This window comes from Grammomys surdaster, unplaced genomic scaffold (assembly GCF_004785775.1).
Source record: "Grammomys surdaster isolate TR1022 unplaced genomic scaffold, NIH_TR_1.0 554, whole genome shotgun sequence".
Classification (NCBI taxonomy): domain Eukaryota; kingdom Metazoa; phylum Chordata; class Mammalia; order Rodentia; family Muridae; genus Grammomys; species Grammomys surdaster.
The window spans coordinates 388,290-400,214 of NW_021604973.1; the positions used below are offsets into that span (position 1 = coordinate 388,290).

An 11,925-nucleotide genomic window follows, 5' to 3' on the forward strand; every position below is an offset into this window, starting at 1 on the left:
TATGTCCTGTGTCTAGCTACCTTTCAAATCCAACTCCCTCATCATCATCTCTGAATTCTCCTCCCCTCCCTCCGAAGCTATTGGTAGAAGTGGAGCAGCATGAGTCTGCCATGTTGACGATGTTTGCCCGTTTTCCTTGGTAGACTGGTCTTAGAAGCAGGGTGCATGTTTCAGGCCTCCCCAAAGTGAACAGGAAAGGCATTTGGGCTCAGATTTTGGAACTTGATAAAATGGTTTCTCTACCTTCTATCCCCCTTCCCCAAATTGGAAAGCCTGAATTCTCAAGTGCTGGTGAAGGTTCATATCTGCTTGAGGCAGTGTAAACTTGTACTCACTTGAGAAGACAGCTTGACAATACTTCCTTAAAGTCTGAGACAGCAGTTCTCAACCTGTGGGTCACAACCCCTTGGGTTGCATATCAAATATCCTGCATCTCAGATATTTGCAATATGATTCATAACAGTAGCAAAATTATAGTTATGAAGTAGCAATGAAATATTTTATGATTGAGTCACCGCAACATGAGGAACTATATTAAAGTGTCACAGCATTAGGCAGGTTGAGAAGCACTCGTCCAAGATAACTAATTCACCCCATTATTTGTCCTGTGCCATAAAAACTGCAAGCAAGCATGTGCCGGGTTATCTGGTGCACAGCGGTGTTCCTGGACTATTCTGAATATAAATCTGGAAATAAATCACATGTCTATCATCACCAAATGAATAGAAAAATTGCACTATATCCATACAGTAAAACAATACACAGGAATAAAAATAGGTGAATCACAAGACACAAAACATCAGTTAAATGTTCAAAATGTGAAGCTGAGTGATGGCTGCTCAACATATACACCTGTGTGAAGAGCTGTGTGCTCTGTAGGATTCTATATAACCAAAGCTCAAACTTAGACTCATCCTTAGAGAAGAAACCTATACAGAAAAGCAAGGAGGGGGCTGGAGAGATGGCTCCGTGGCTGAGAGCACTGAGTGCTCTTCAGAGGACAGGGTTTCAGTTCCCAGCACCCACATTGTGGCTCACAACCATCTGTAACTCTAGTTCAAGGGGATGAGATGCCCCCTGCTGACATCCCCCTGGGTACCAGGCAGGCATGAGGTACATATACATTCATGCAGACAAACACTGAAACACGTAAAAATGGAATAAATAAACCTTTTTTAAAATCCCCCCCCTTTTTTTTTAAAGGAGAAAGAAAACAAGAAAGATGATCAAGTGTCCCTGGGGGTGTGGATGGAGGTTGTAGGGGGAGAACAGGGGCTGTGGGTGTGTGCTGACATCACTGTGTCTTCAGCGGGATGGCAGTCCCTCAGAAGTTCTCATTATAGTGAGTTCTCAGACTGTATATTCACTGTGCACTTTCCGAAGCATGTATCTTTTCCATCACTTAAAATGAAAGGTTAAACTCAGCCCTCGAGCAGAGCTGCCAGGGAGGATTTTGCTGAGAGTGGGGAGGCTCTGAACCAGGGTTCATTTCTCTCTTCTTCCTTCCTCTTTCATCTGCAAATGAGGTTTCCATGCCTACGTTCTCCTCTATGCCTAAGACAGATGTGCACGCGTGTGCCCACTTGCACAGCCGAGCAGCCACCTTACTCTGAGAGGACGGCTGCTCCAACCTGATCTCCTTTAGTCTTGTCTGAACGCCAAAAAATCGTCTTGGGACTCAAGAATCTGCAAGGAGTGGGGTCAGAATTTTACTTCCATTCCTCCCACAGAGCTGGGCTGGAGAGAGGGAGTATTTTTTCCATTTACCCAACATTCTGCCTTTTCAATTACTGCATACCCCAGACAGACAGGCTGCACAAGCCTGATTCCACTTCAGTCTAAGATACAGTACTTCACTTCATGGGTCAAAAGACTCCTGTCAGCACAGTGACCTGTCGCCCGAGATTGTCTGCTTTAGAGAAGGCTCCACGGAGCCAGACCTCCATGCACATGGGATACAGCCACAGTCCTGCCTAGAAACTGCCTTGGAAGAACTATTGTTTTCAAACTCTGCTTAGGAAAAACTGATGCCTACAGGGCAGACAACAAGGATTCGAAGGAACTTCTGAGATTGATTAGAAAGGGCCCTGGACCAGAACCAGAAGGGCCTGGACCAGAACCCAGCCCAGGACTTCTTTTTTTCTTGATTTCAGGCAAGCCATGGAATTTCCTGAGGTCTCACATCCTGCCCAGCTCACAGAAACAAATCACTAAATGTATATGGAATGTTTAAAAAAAACCTGTAAAATACTGTGCAAATACAAGGATTATTATTATAAAAGTCCAACACTGGATACTAAACATGCGAGTTTTGAAAAGAGATACTCTTGTCACTATGATGATTGAGAGGAAACCCCAGTGTGACTCAGTACCACCCTGCTGGGCCACTGTACTGCACCAGACTCTTCCCACCTCTAACCTTAACCAGAGGAGGGTCTGCTGCAGTGGGAGCAGGGAATGGGCTTGGCCTTCTGCAGAGTTCATTCCACTGGTCTCCTCTGAGGCTGGGTGTCTGACCTTGGCCTCTACTATCCTCTCACAGAGCTATCTTTCCCAAGCTGTGCGTGCTAGAAGGAATGGAAACTATGTGGCTGTCAAGGTCAAATAAAAGTGGAAGAGGTGGCCATCAATCGTTCTCTTAAAGGGACATCTCACATTTGGGCAGTTCTTGGGGACTATGGGAACAGGGTGCTTCCAAGCTCTGGATCCTGGTTGGATCTCTTCAGAACCAGCCTATCTGAAAGAATAAGGAAGCAGTTACCACAAGGAAGGTGCTGCTCCTGCATGGATTCTGTTTGGAGTGAGGTGGGAATGAACAATCTGTCTAACCATATTCTAGCTATCAACAGGCTTGCCTCTCCAGACAGTCCCTCTGGTGAGAGAGGGCAGAGTAGAGGGGGTTGATGTAGTCCGTGTGGCTGCCTCACCCTGTCTGCAGACCCTGGACCCTCCATAGCACACTTGGCATGGAAGAGTCTCAACCTACAAGTGGTAGAACGAGAACGGGGTGAGGGATGTTAACTTTTTGAAAAAGTGTTTTGAGACAACTCTTGCTACAGAGTTCAACCCAGCCTCTGCTTCCCAAGCGATGGGATTAGAGGCCTAGGCTACCACAGTTGGCTTTTGGAGAATTTAAAATCTCTTCTCCCGGACCCGCCCCATGTGTGTGCCCCAGTATGGAGATCAGAGGCCCTCTTGAGGAAGTCTCTTTCACTGTGTGGATCCCAGGGATAAACTCAGATAAAGAGGCAGGCATCAAGCACCTTTACCAACTAAACTATCTCAAAGTCCCACAGGCTCCTCTGGGAATATCTTTTCAGAGTGAAGGGAACGTGAGCTAGCTAATCATGAATGCTGTGGTTCATCTTCTCTGGCCCAGCATTCCTAGCAGTGCATTGTGGGAATGTTTATCTTCATCTCTCTTTGGTCATAATCCAGATGTTGTGTTTAATTTAATGAGTTTTTAAGTCATTCCATCATGGCCGGTATGCCTTTTGTCCCCTGGACAATAATACAAAGTGGGCAGGATACCATGTGTTGGGTGGGGTATAGCTACTTGATAGTGGCAGACAGACTGACTCACTCTGCTAACCTTGAGTCTGCTGTTCTTTCTGCATTAATTAGAGATCCTTCCTTTCTCACATCTATCAGTCATTCCGCAGAGAACCTCAGATTCGCCATGATAGAACCTTCAAAGCCTATCTATTCCATGAGGAATATTGATCTGCTTGTGGTCATTGTATTATCAAATCCATCACTTAAAATGGTGGTTCTCAACCTGTGGTTGTAACCCCTTGGGGGGGGGGGCGGTGAGTGACAGACAACCCTTTCACATGGGTCATATATCAGATATCCTAGGCATCAGATATTTATATTATGATTCATAACAGTAGCAAAATTACAGTTAAGAAGTAGCAATGAAAATAATTTTGTGGTTGGGGGTCACCACCACATGAGGAACTGTGTTAAAGGGTCACAGTGTTAGGAAGGCTGAGAACCACTGACTTAGAGTAACACTCCAAAACTGATGTTATAGGTTTGTGCTTGAAGCAGCAACTGTTTGGACACAAGAGCTAGGTGCCAGCCGATAGCACCAGTCCATGGACCTCTTCCAGTAGGGCTGAGTAAGGAACAATAAAGTATTATATCCTCTGGGGGCTCAGTTGCAAAGAAGATAGCAGGACTGGAATCTTCCTTACCTCCTCCAGTTTGTCCACTCGCCCCACGAGTTTAGTGGTAACTGAATGCAGCTTTAGGAGATCCAGGCCATAGAAAGCGCCTTCCAGCATGTCTATAATTGTAGATAGCTAAGAAGCAAGAACAGAGGGTTAGTTAGCTCAGGGGTAGGACCTAAAGAGCCCCAGAGATAAAGTTTCCTTTTAGAAGCCCATGTCAGAGGCCCTACATGGAATCCACTAGCCAGGAATTGAGAGGTGCCCTCATAAGCACATCTGTGTAGGGAAGGGCTTAGACTCCAGCTGTGATATGTATTCTGCCCTCAAAATAAGACAATTAGATGACCTTCTATGAACAAGTGAACCTGAGGTCTAGCTACCATCACAGGCTATTACAAAACAGGTCAGCCTTTCTTACCAGATTCTAAGCTCCTTCAGAGGGCCTTTTCACCTCTGTTCTCTCAAGATCTGTACCAGACTTTTTGCTAACAGACTTATAATACTCAGCATAGCAGCTGCAAATGTCAACACCTTGAGGGCTTCTGAAACTGTTAACTTTATCCTGGACTAAAAGCCCTGAAAGACACCCACAGTCTTCTCAGAACAAAAAACCTAAACTGATCCTGGAATATAACAGCCCAGTGGCCCAGGTTGGGTGGTAACCTGCCCCAGGGCACGCAGTCTTCTCGTCTCTTCCAAATTCTACCTCCTCCTGATAACCTAGGCTCTGGCAGCATCCAGGGCCAGCAGAGCTCAGACTAAAGTGTAGAGGAGACACGGAAAAGAGCCTTCCTACCAAAGACCTGTGCTATGCCTTTGTCATTTCTGCTTCCCACTCACCTCCTTGCTTTGCTTCCAAATGAAGAACACACTGAAACACTCAACATTCAGAAGGTCTCCTTTAACCCAGGGATCCCACAGCTGGTTAATATAAACTATGATGATTTTCTGATTCCTAAACAGAAATTTTGCCTGGTGTGGTCCTTGGAATCTCACATATTCCAACCCTAGAACTCAATGACTGTGGCTCTGGGTTCAGAAAGTGGTTCTATAGAGGTACCACTCTGAGTCATGTGGCCAAACCTGGGACATCCCTTGTCTTGTTGAACACTTCAATGCTTAAAGAGCAATCAGTGACTGCCATTGTGGGTACCAGTTATCAGACCCAGCGGAAGCCATGCCTATCTCCCCTGATCTACTCAGTAGGGGCCATCCATCAATGCCCTCAGACCCTCCAGGGTCCTCCACATTGTATTCAAGGAGGCTGAGTTCAGAGAAGCGGAGGAGGGTCATGGAACTATGACTGGATACAAATCAGTCTGAGCACCCCATACTGCAAGTGAAAGAGGAAGAACAGGAGTGACTAAAGCCCTCAGCTGACCATGGGGCTGCCCACATAGGCCTAAATTTCTCCACACTGCAGAACACAAGCCCAGGAACAGTGTAAAGATCTGACCAGAGCAGGTCATTCCAGTGATGATGCCAGGACCAAAGGGCTCGACCATTGATTGCTTTTTGAGTCTTAAAGCTTCTATGTACATGGTAGACTGACAGAAAATTGTGACAGTGATTTTCCTGGAGAACACTGAGTTCTTTTAGCCAGATGGTCCTGGCAGCTCCTCCTAGGCCTGGCTTCTCTGGTTCCTCTGGCATAGGGCATAATTCCCCCCCCCCCCGCCAATCCCCCCGTCTCTCTCTGACTTCAGAGCTGAAAGTTTGTTAGATCAGCCTTAGATCCACACTGAAGACTCCAGGGGCCAGGCCTGACCCTCTTCAAAGGCTTTCCGTGCCCAGCTGTGAGTCTGTAGCCTCCTGGGTCCCCAAGGTACCCTCTCACCCCATGAACCACCTCTTACCAGTTCCTACCTTCAAATCCCGGCTGTCAGCCTCCCGAAGCTTCTGGAGCCTGAAGTCTCCCTCACAGGGATTGACAGCAGACGGAGGAGCAACACAAGCACATTTACAGGATGAGCCTGAGGTGATAGTTTCCACAGTGTAGAAGTCTTCCTTCCTGGAAGCCCCCTGGTTGATCCTCTGGCAGGCATCTCGGCCCAGGGGTCTCACCACACACTTGCACTGACAGTCAGAGCCCTCAGACACAGCCTTGACCTTGTCATAGTCTCCCAGCAGCTAGACACAGAGAGAGACTGAGCTGGAGGTTTGCAAACACATGCTCATCAAGGATGTGGGCATGTCATTTTGTCAAATGTGCTGCCCTAGCCAGAGACTTCAGCCCTGAGCCGTGGAGAGAACAAGTCATAGATCATAATTTGCTGACACTGACATTTTCTTGAATGTACTCAGGGTCCTGCTAGCATGGGAAGGCCTTGAAAAGACTTGTGTTTCACAGCAGGGCCTTAACCTTTAAGCATTAAAAGAAGAAGAAGAAAAGAAAACAACAAAAACCAAACCTCGTTCTTTCAATAGCCTTTCTCCTCAGCTCAAATCCAGGGTTATATTAGAAACAGAGTTGAAGAAGGGATCAGAAAACTGGTCTTTGATTGTGAGGTCTACAGGCTTCTCATTCATTCATTCATTCATTCATTCATTCAGGGCTTACAGAGTACCTCCTCATGTCAGTGCATAGTACATGAGGATGGCCAGGCAGAGAGCCTGTTCCCAAGGAGACCACTGTAAATAAGTCACACAGACTAGACAACGCTGCATGCCCCTGCAGAGCTGGAATAACACTTATGCTGGGAGCTGAGGCTCCGCCTGGGATCTAGGGAAGACTTCTTGGAGGAGGTGGTGTTTGATGTGAGCCTTCAAGGATGGATTAGATTGACAGAAAGAAAGCTGATAAAGACAGAAAGAAAACAGGTCCAAGAGTCTGTAACGTTTACGTAGTCTAAGAGTTCCTTTGGCTCCTGAACCAAAACCCCAGGCCAAAATCAGAACAAAACTAGCTGTGCTTGCTGCTTCTACAATGTTAAACATTTCCTTCTGGGTATACACTCCTCCCAGGCTCCTCATGCCGGCTTTCTGTTGTTGTTCCTACCCTGAGAGAAAAGCCCCTCCCCCAATAAGCCCCACCAACTCATCTCTAGTAGGCCTTATATCCCCAAACCAAGGCTCCCATCCTACCCAGGCAGAGGGTTCCAGCATTTGACTAATGATGGCAGCGGGTGGGTAGGTTTGGAGCCTGCAAATGTTCCTTGGGATTCTGTCTGCGGGAAGAAGGCATGCTATGTTTTCCTTGAGACGGTTGGGTTTCTTCTAAAGCTAATGTTTGCTTTAGGATTGCTGTGAAGTATAGACCCCACCAGTGGAAGCAGGAGGTGTAGGTAGCTCAGGGTGATGTAAGCAGCCAGTCTCCCCACGTTGACAGTATATCGCCTGTCTTCTTTCTGAAACTGCCTAGATTCCTAGGCAGTCCTCCTCAGAGAACCCTGGATGGGTTCCTTCCCTTCAGGGGGCTCCAGTTTCAGGGAAGCTTTTGTTTATGGTTTTCCGGAGTCCCAGTGGGAGGAATTTTAAGTCTTTTCGATTTAAAGGTCAGTGTGAGGTTATGAGTGGGCATAGGGGATATGTTAGCATAATTATTAAAAGAAGAAACAAGTGTTTGATCAACCCCAAAGTAGGGCTAATGGCTCTCTCTACAGAGAGAAAAGACCCAGACTGAGGGCCTAGAGGAGGTACAGGCAACACACGCTCAGCATTCTTTCTCTGACATTACTCATCCTGAGGACCAAGGAGATGGCCACTGTACATCAGCATGGCAGCTTTGGAGAGAAGGAATACCTCACAAGTCCTGAGACGCAGGCTGAGGAGACGCAGGCTGGAGAGTGCTGGAAGCCAAGTTCTCCCTCTTCACTCTTAGCTTCTGTCCCTCATCTCTGAGAGGGCTATCAGGGTGTTCTGAGGACTTAGATCATAAATGGACACTCTACAACACTCATCACCAGCCAGGGTCACTTGGTCCCCACTGAGAATCAGCCACAACTGTGTGTATCTCACTAACACACTACTCACGGTGGTGCACCAGGTCTTAACATAAATGCCTCTGTTCTGGGGTCCTCCTCATATGTATCACACATGTAGCACATCACGCATTCTGTCTTCACCCCATGCTTCTGTCCAAGCAGCTCATCCGAGGCCATAAAACATTGCCCATGACTTATGCTGTCTGGCTCCTTCCCAGCATGCCCTCCTGTTTACACATTCCAACTCTGACAAGCAGTCTCACAGGCAAGAGAGACTTCACAACCATTACATCAACAGACACACACACACACACACACACACATCTTTCTTCTTAACGAGTGTATGGACTCTTCCTTTTCTCTCCTTTCTCCTGACTTGGAAAGCTTGAAACACTCCACAGCTGTGAGAGCAGGACCCTTGCCCTTACTTTTAACACAACAAAACTAAAAAGTCAGTGAGGTAGAATCTCCACACTTGAGAAGTAGAGGTAAGAGGGACCAGAAGTTCAAGGCTAGCCTCCACTACACAGCAAGCTGGAAGTCAGCCTGGTCTAAGAGAAAGCCTGTCCAACACCAAAAAAGCAATACAGTGTGATAAACTAAAAGGAAATATCCTTTTCACTAAAAATATAGAGAAAAACAGCTGCTTGTAAACACTTCATCCGGGACCAGCCTCAGGTCCTTGAGGTCCCCCAAGGCAAGAGGAGTGAGTACGAGAGAGACCTCATCCTACCTGAGATAAAACGTTCTCCTGGTTGTCCGCCTCGTTTTGCAGAACGTCATCCTCCTCCGTCGGCGCCACTGTTTGCACATCAGGGGGCTCGCTTGTCCCTGTGGGAGGTGTACTGGACCCCCAGACCCGTGCCACCACAAGAGCAAAGCAGAGAACCAACGGCAGAGGATAGGCCATGAGAGATGCGACAATAGGGACCTTAGTCCCTACAGAGACCCTTGGGGCGGGGGTCTCAGCAAAGACAGGCTGGAAGGCGTTTTCACTGGAGTCCGGAAGAGTAGCTGCTCGGAGAACCGTCTAAAGCTGGGTGTGGCTGCGTGGAGCAGAACTGTGCTCCCCAGAGACCCTGAACATCTCCTCCCAGACCCCAGCAGCCTAGACTGTGCAGAGAGGTCACAAGAAAGAGGTGACTGAGGGAGCAGCGGAGGAGTGCGCCGAGGGCGAGCCGCAGGGTGAGCTCAGGTGGAAGACTGGCGCCGGGACGCTCGGGACACACGGGCACTGGGCGCAAGACGGACAGTGGTCACAGCTCAGGAGGCGAGGGAGGGCTGCTGGCCCAGGGCGCCGCGGGGCTGGCGCGGAGGGAGGGCGGAGCCTCTATTGTGCCGGGGCAGAAAGATGCAGCCAGTGACGGCGCGGAGGAGGAGGACCGGGAAGCGCACAGATTTCGGGCGCTGCGCCCAGGGACCCCGCCTCCTCCCGGGTTCGGCCGCTGCGCTTAGTGGGCCCCGGCCCGCGAGGGAAGGGTGCTGCTGGCCTTGCATTTGACTGTAGATGCTGATCAGAGCGGGACTTCGTGTGCCTTTTCTCAAGTTTTCTTCACGCCCGAGTCACCGCGGAGCCCTGACTTGCCCCTGGACTGCAACCGGGACAGCGGAGAAACGCGATCTCTCCTCTTGAAGTGTTTTTTGTTTGGTTGGTTTTTTGTTTCCTACCCGCGCCCCCCCGCCCCCCGGACTTGACTCCGTCGTGAGTGCGGGAAGCTTTGAACTTAACAAACAATTGTAGTCTTCATGTCTGCCATAACCTTAGAACCTAATAATACTTCCACCCAGAGGATGCATCTCGAATCTCTTGACAGAATGTAGCAGAGTTGGATACATTTTTAAAATAAGGAGAGTGGCTACAGAGCTCTCCGCTCTGCTTGTCCTGGTGATAGTTATTATGCTCTTTAATTAGTCCCCCTGAATAGACCTACTATGAACATTAACAATGTGTCACTTTCGGAAAGAGCATTGTGTCTTCCAGGACAATTGCCTCTCTGAAAAAACTCAGTAGAGCCAAGCCAATTCTGAGGGACTCTAACCGACCCGAGCCTGGCAAGCATGGCGAGCATGGTTCTGGCAGGCCTTGCCCTTTTCCTATTCCATCTTCCTTGTTAAAAACCATTAGATTACATTCCCAAGGCTAGCCATTAAGATCTAGTCCCTTATCTGGCCACTTCCTCCGCCGAGGCTGCCTACAAAAGTGCAGCAATTAACAACCCACCCCCTGCATTGGCTTCATTAGTCTGTACAATTAAAACTAAATCCCTCATCCTAACACGGGGGTTCCCCCTTTACCTCTATGAACTGCCATTTGCTTATGTGCCGTGTCTGTTTCCTCTCTATCCAGAGGAAGTCCTTTGTTTTTCCGGGACAGAGATCTCTTCTGCTTCTCCCTTGTTCCTTTTCCCTTCTTCCTCATCCTCTATAACCTGTCTTTGACTCCTATTCCCTTCCCTTTGTTCCTCGGGGCAAATAAATCTCCTTTGAGCTGTGAACTTGGTCTTGGGATGTCTTGTGCTGAATACCAATCCCTTCAAGTTCAAAAACCTAAAAGGCATTCTACCTCCTTGAGAAATCCAAACACCTTGCTCCTAAGCAAAGAGGCTGGAATAATTCCAGTAATAAGTCAAACAGAAGCAGCTTCCAGCTTAGATATGATAATTGGCAGAAATGTAACGTTACCATTATTACTATTATTATTATTTCAGTGATAGGGATAAAATTCAGAGTCTCCAGGATCCTAGACAAGCTTTCTGACACCGAAACACACCCTTGACCCTAATATCTAATATCTATAATAAGTGTTACTATCTTCTCAAAAAGAAAAAAGTTTATGGAGAGAAACCCAAGCCTCTAGATGCTTACTTTTGCAGGAATGCCACACACATACCTTTCTACGAACACTATCAAATCTTGTATGAAACTAGATGGGGGTTAACGCTATACAGGTAGTTTTCAAGTCCAATTAAAAAATTGTTGAGGGTTGTTTAAGCCCACAGTGATGGTCAGGCAGCTAGGTGTTTCTGGCGAGCATGAGCATAAGATGGCCTTGCAACAGGGGACCATGAACAGGGAAGTGCTACAAAGAAGCATGGGGACCCTGAGGCAGCACAGGACTGAATCCAGCATAGCTTAAAGAAGCAAGGCATGGGGCTGGAGAGATGGCTCAGTGGTTAAGAACACTGACTGCTCTTCCATAGGTCCTGAGTTCAATTCCCAGCAACCACATGGTGGCTCACAACCATCTGTAATAGGATCCGATACCATCTCCTGGTGTATCTGAAGACAGAGACAGTGTACTTACATACATAAAATAAATTAATTTAAAATAAAAGAAGCAAGTCATGTCTAATAGACGGCCAGTGGGGATTTCATGGAGAGTAAGACTGAAGATGACAACTGCAGTGAGGAAGTTTTGACAGGTAGTAGATAGATCAAGATGCAGGGAAGAGCTGGATACATTTCTGGCAGACAGCAGCCTTAATCTTCATATTGTAATCAGCTGTCAAGAAACCCTTCCCTGATTCCATCTCCAGGATGGTTCCTCTATGGTGTGCTACTACAGGACCAATTGTTGGCGATTTATATCTGTCATGCCTGTTTTGCCCTCGGTCACATGGCAGGGACTGTGGCTAACTTTGCCCACTGCCACATCCTCAGAGTCCCATTAGTGCCTACAGCACTGCCTTAGTTACTCTTCTATTGCCGTGACAAAACTCCATGAACAAGGCTACTTATGAGGGAAAGCATTTACCAAGGGCTCATGCTTCCAGAGGGTGGTAGAGTCCGTGACCATCATGGGGGGCAGCACAGCAGACTTGGTGCTG

The 11,925-nt window shown here is 47.7% G+C and overlaps 1 protein-coding gene across 2 annotated transcripts in view; it reads right to left on the minus strand.

The window, feature by feature from the left end:
• Positions 1 to 9,398, minus strand: part of Olfml2b (olfactomedin like 2B) — a 34,909-nt gene extending 25,511 nt beyond the window's left edge. The window contains exons 1-3 of one of the 2 annotated variants that reach the window (XM_028781836.1): positions 8,832 to 9,398; positions 6,042 to 6,305; positions 4,200 to 4,307 (exon numbers count right to left, since the gene is read on the minus strand). In XM_028781836.1, coding sequence (XP_028637669.1) covers positions 4,200 to 4,307; positions 6,042 to 6,305; positions 8,832 to 9,008 — 549 coding nt within the window. In that variant the 5' untranslated portion in view covers positions 9,009 to 9,398. The remainder of the gene's footprint in view (positions 1 to 4,199; positions 4,308 to 6,041; positions 6,306 to 8,831) is intronic. The other variant, XM_028781835.1, reaches the window with a different exon arrangement.
• Positions 9,399 to 11,925: the final 2,527 nt, after the last annotated feature.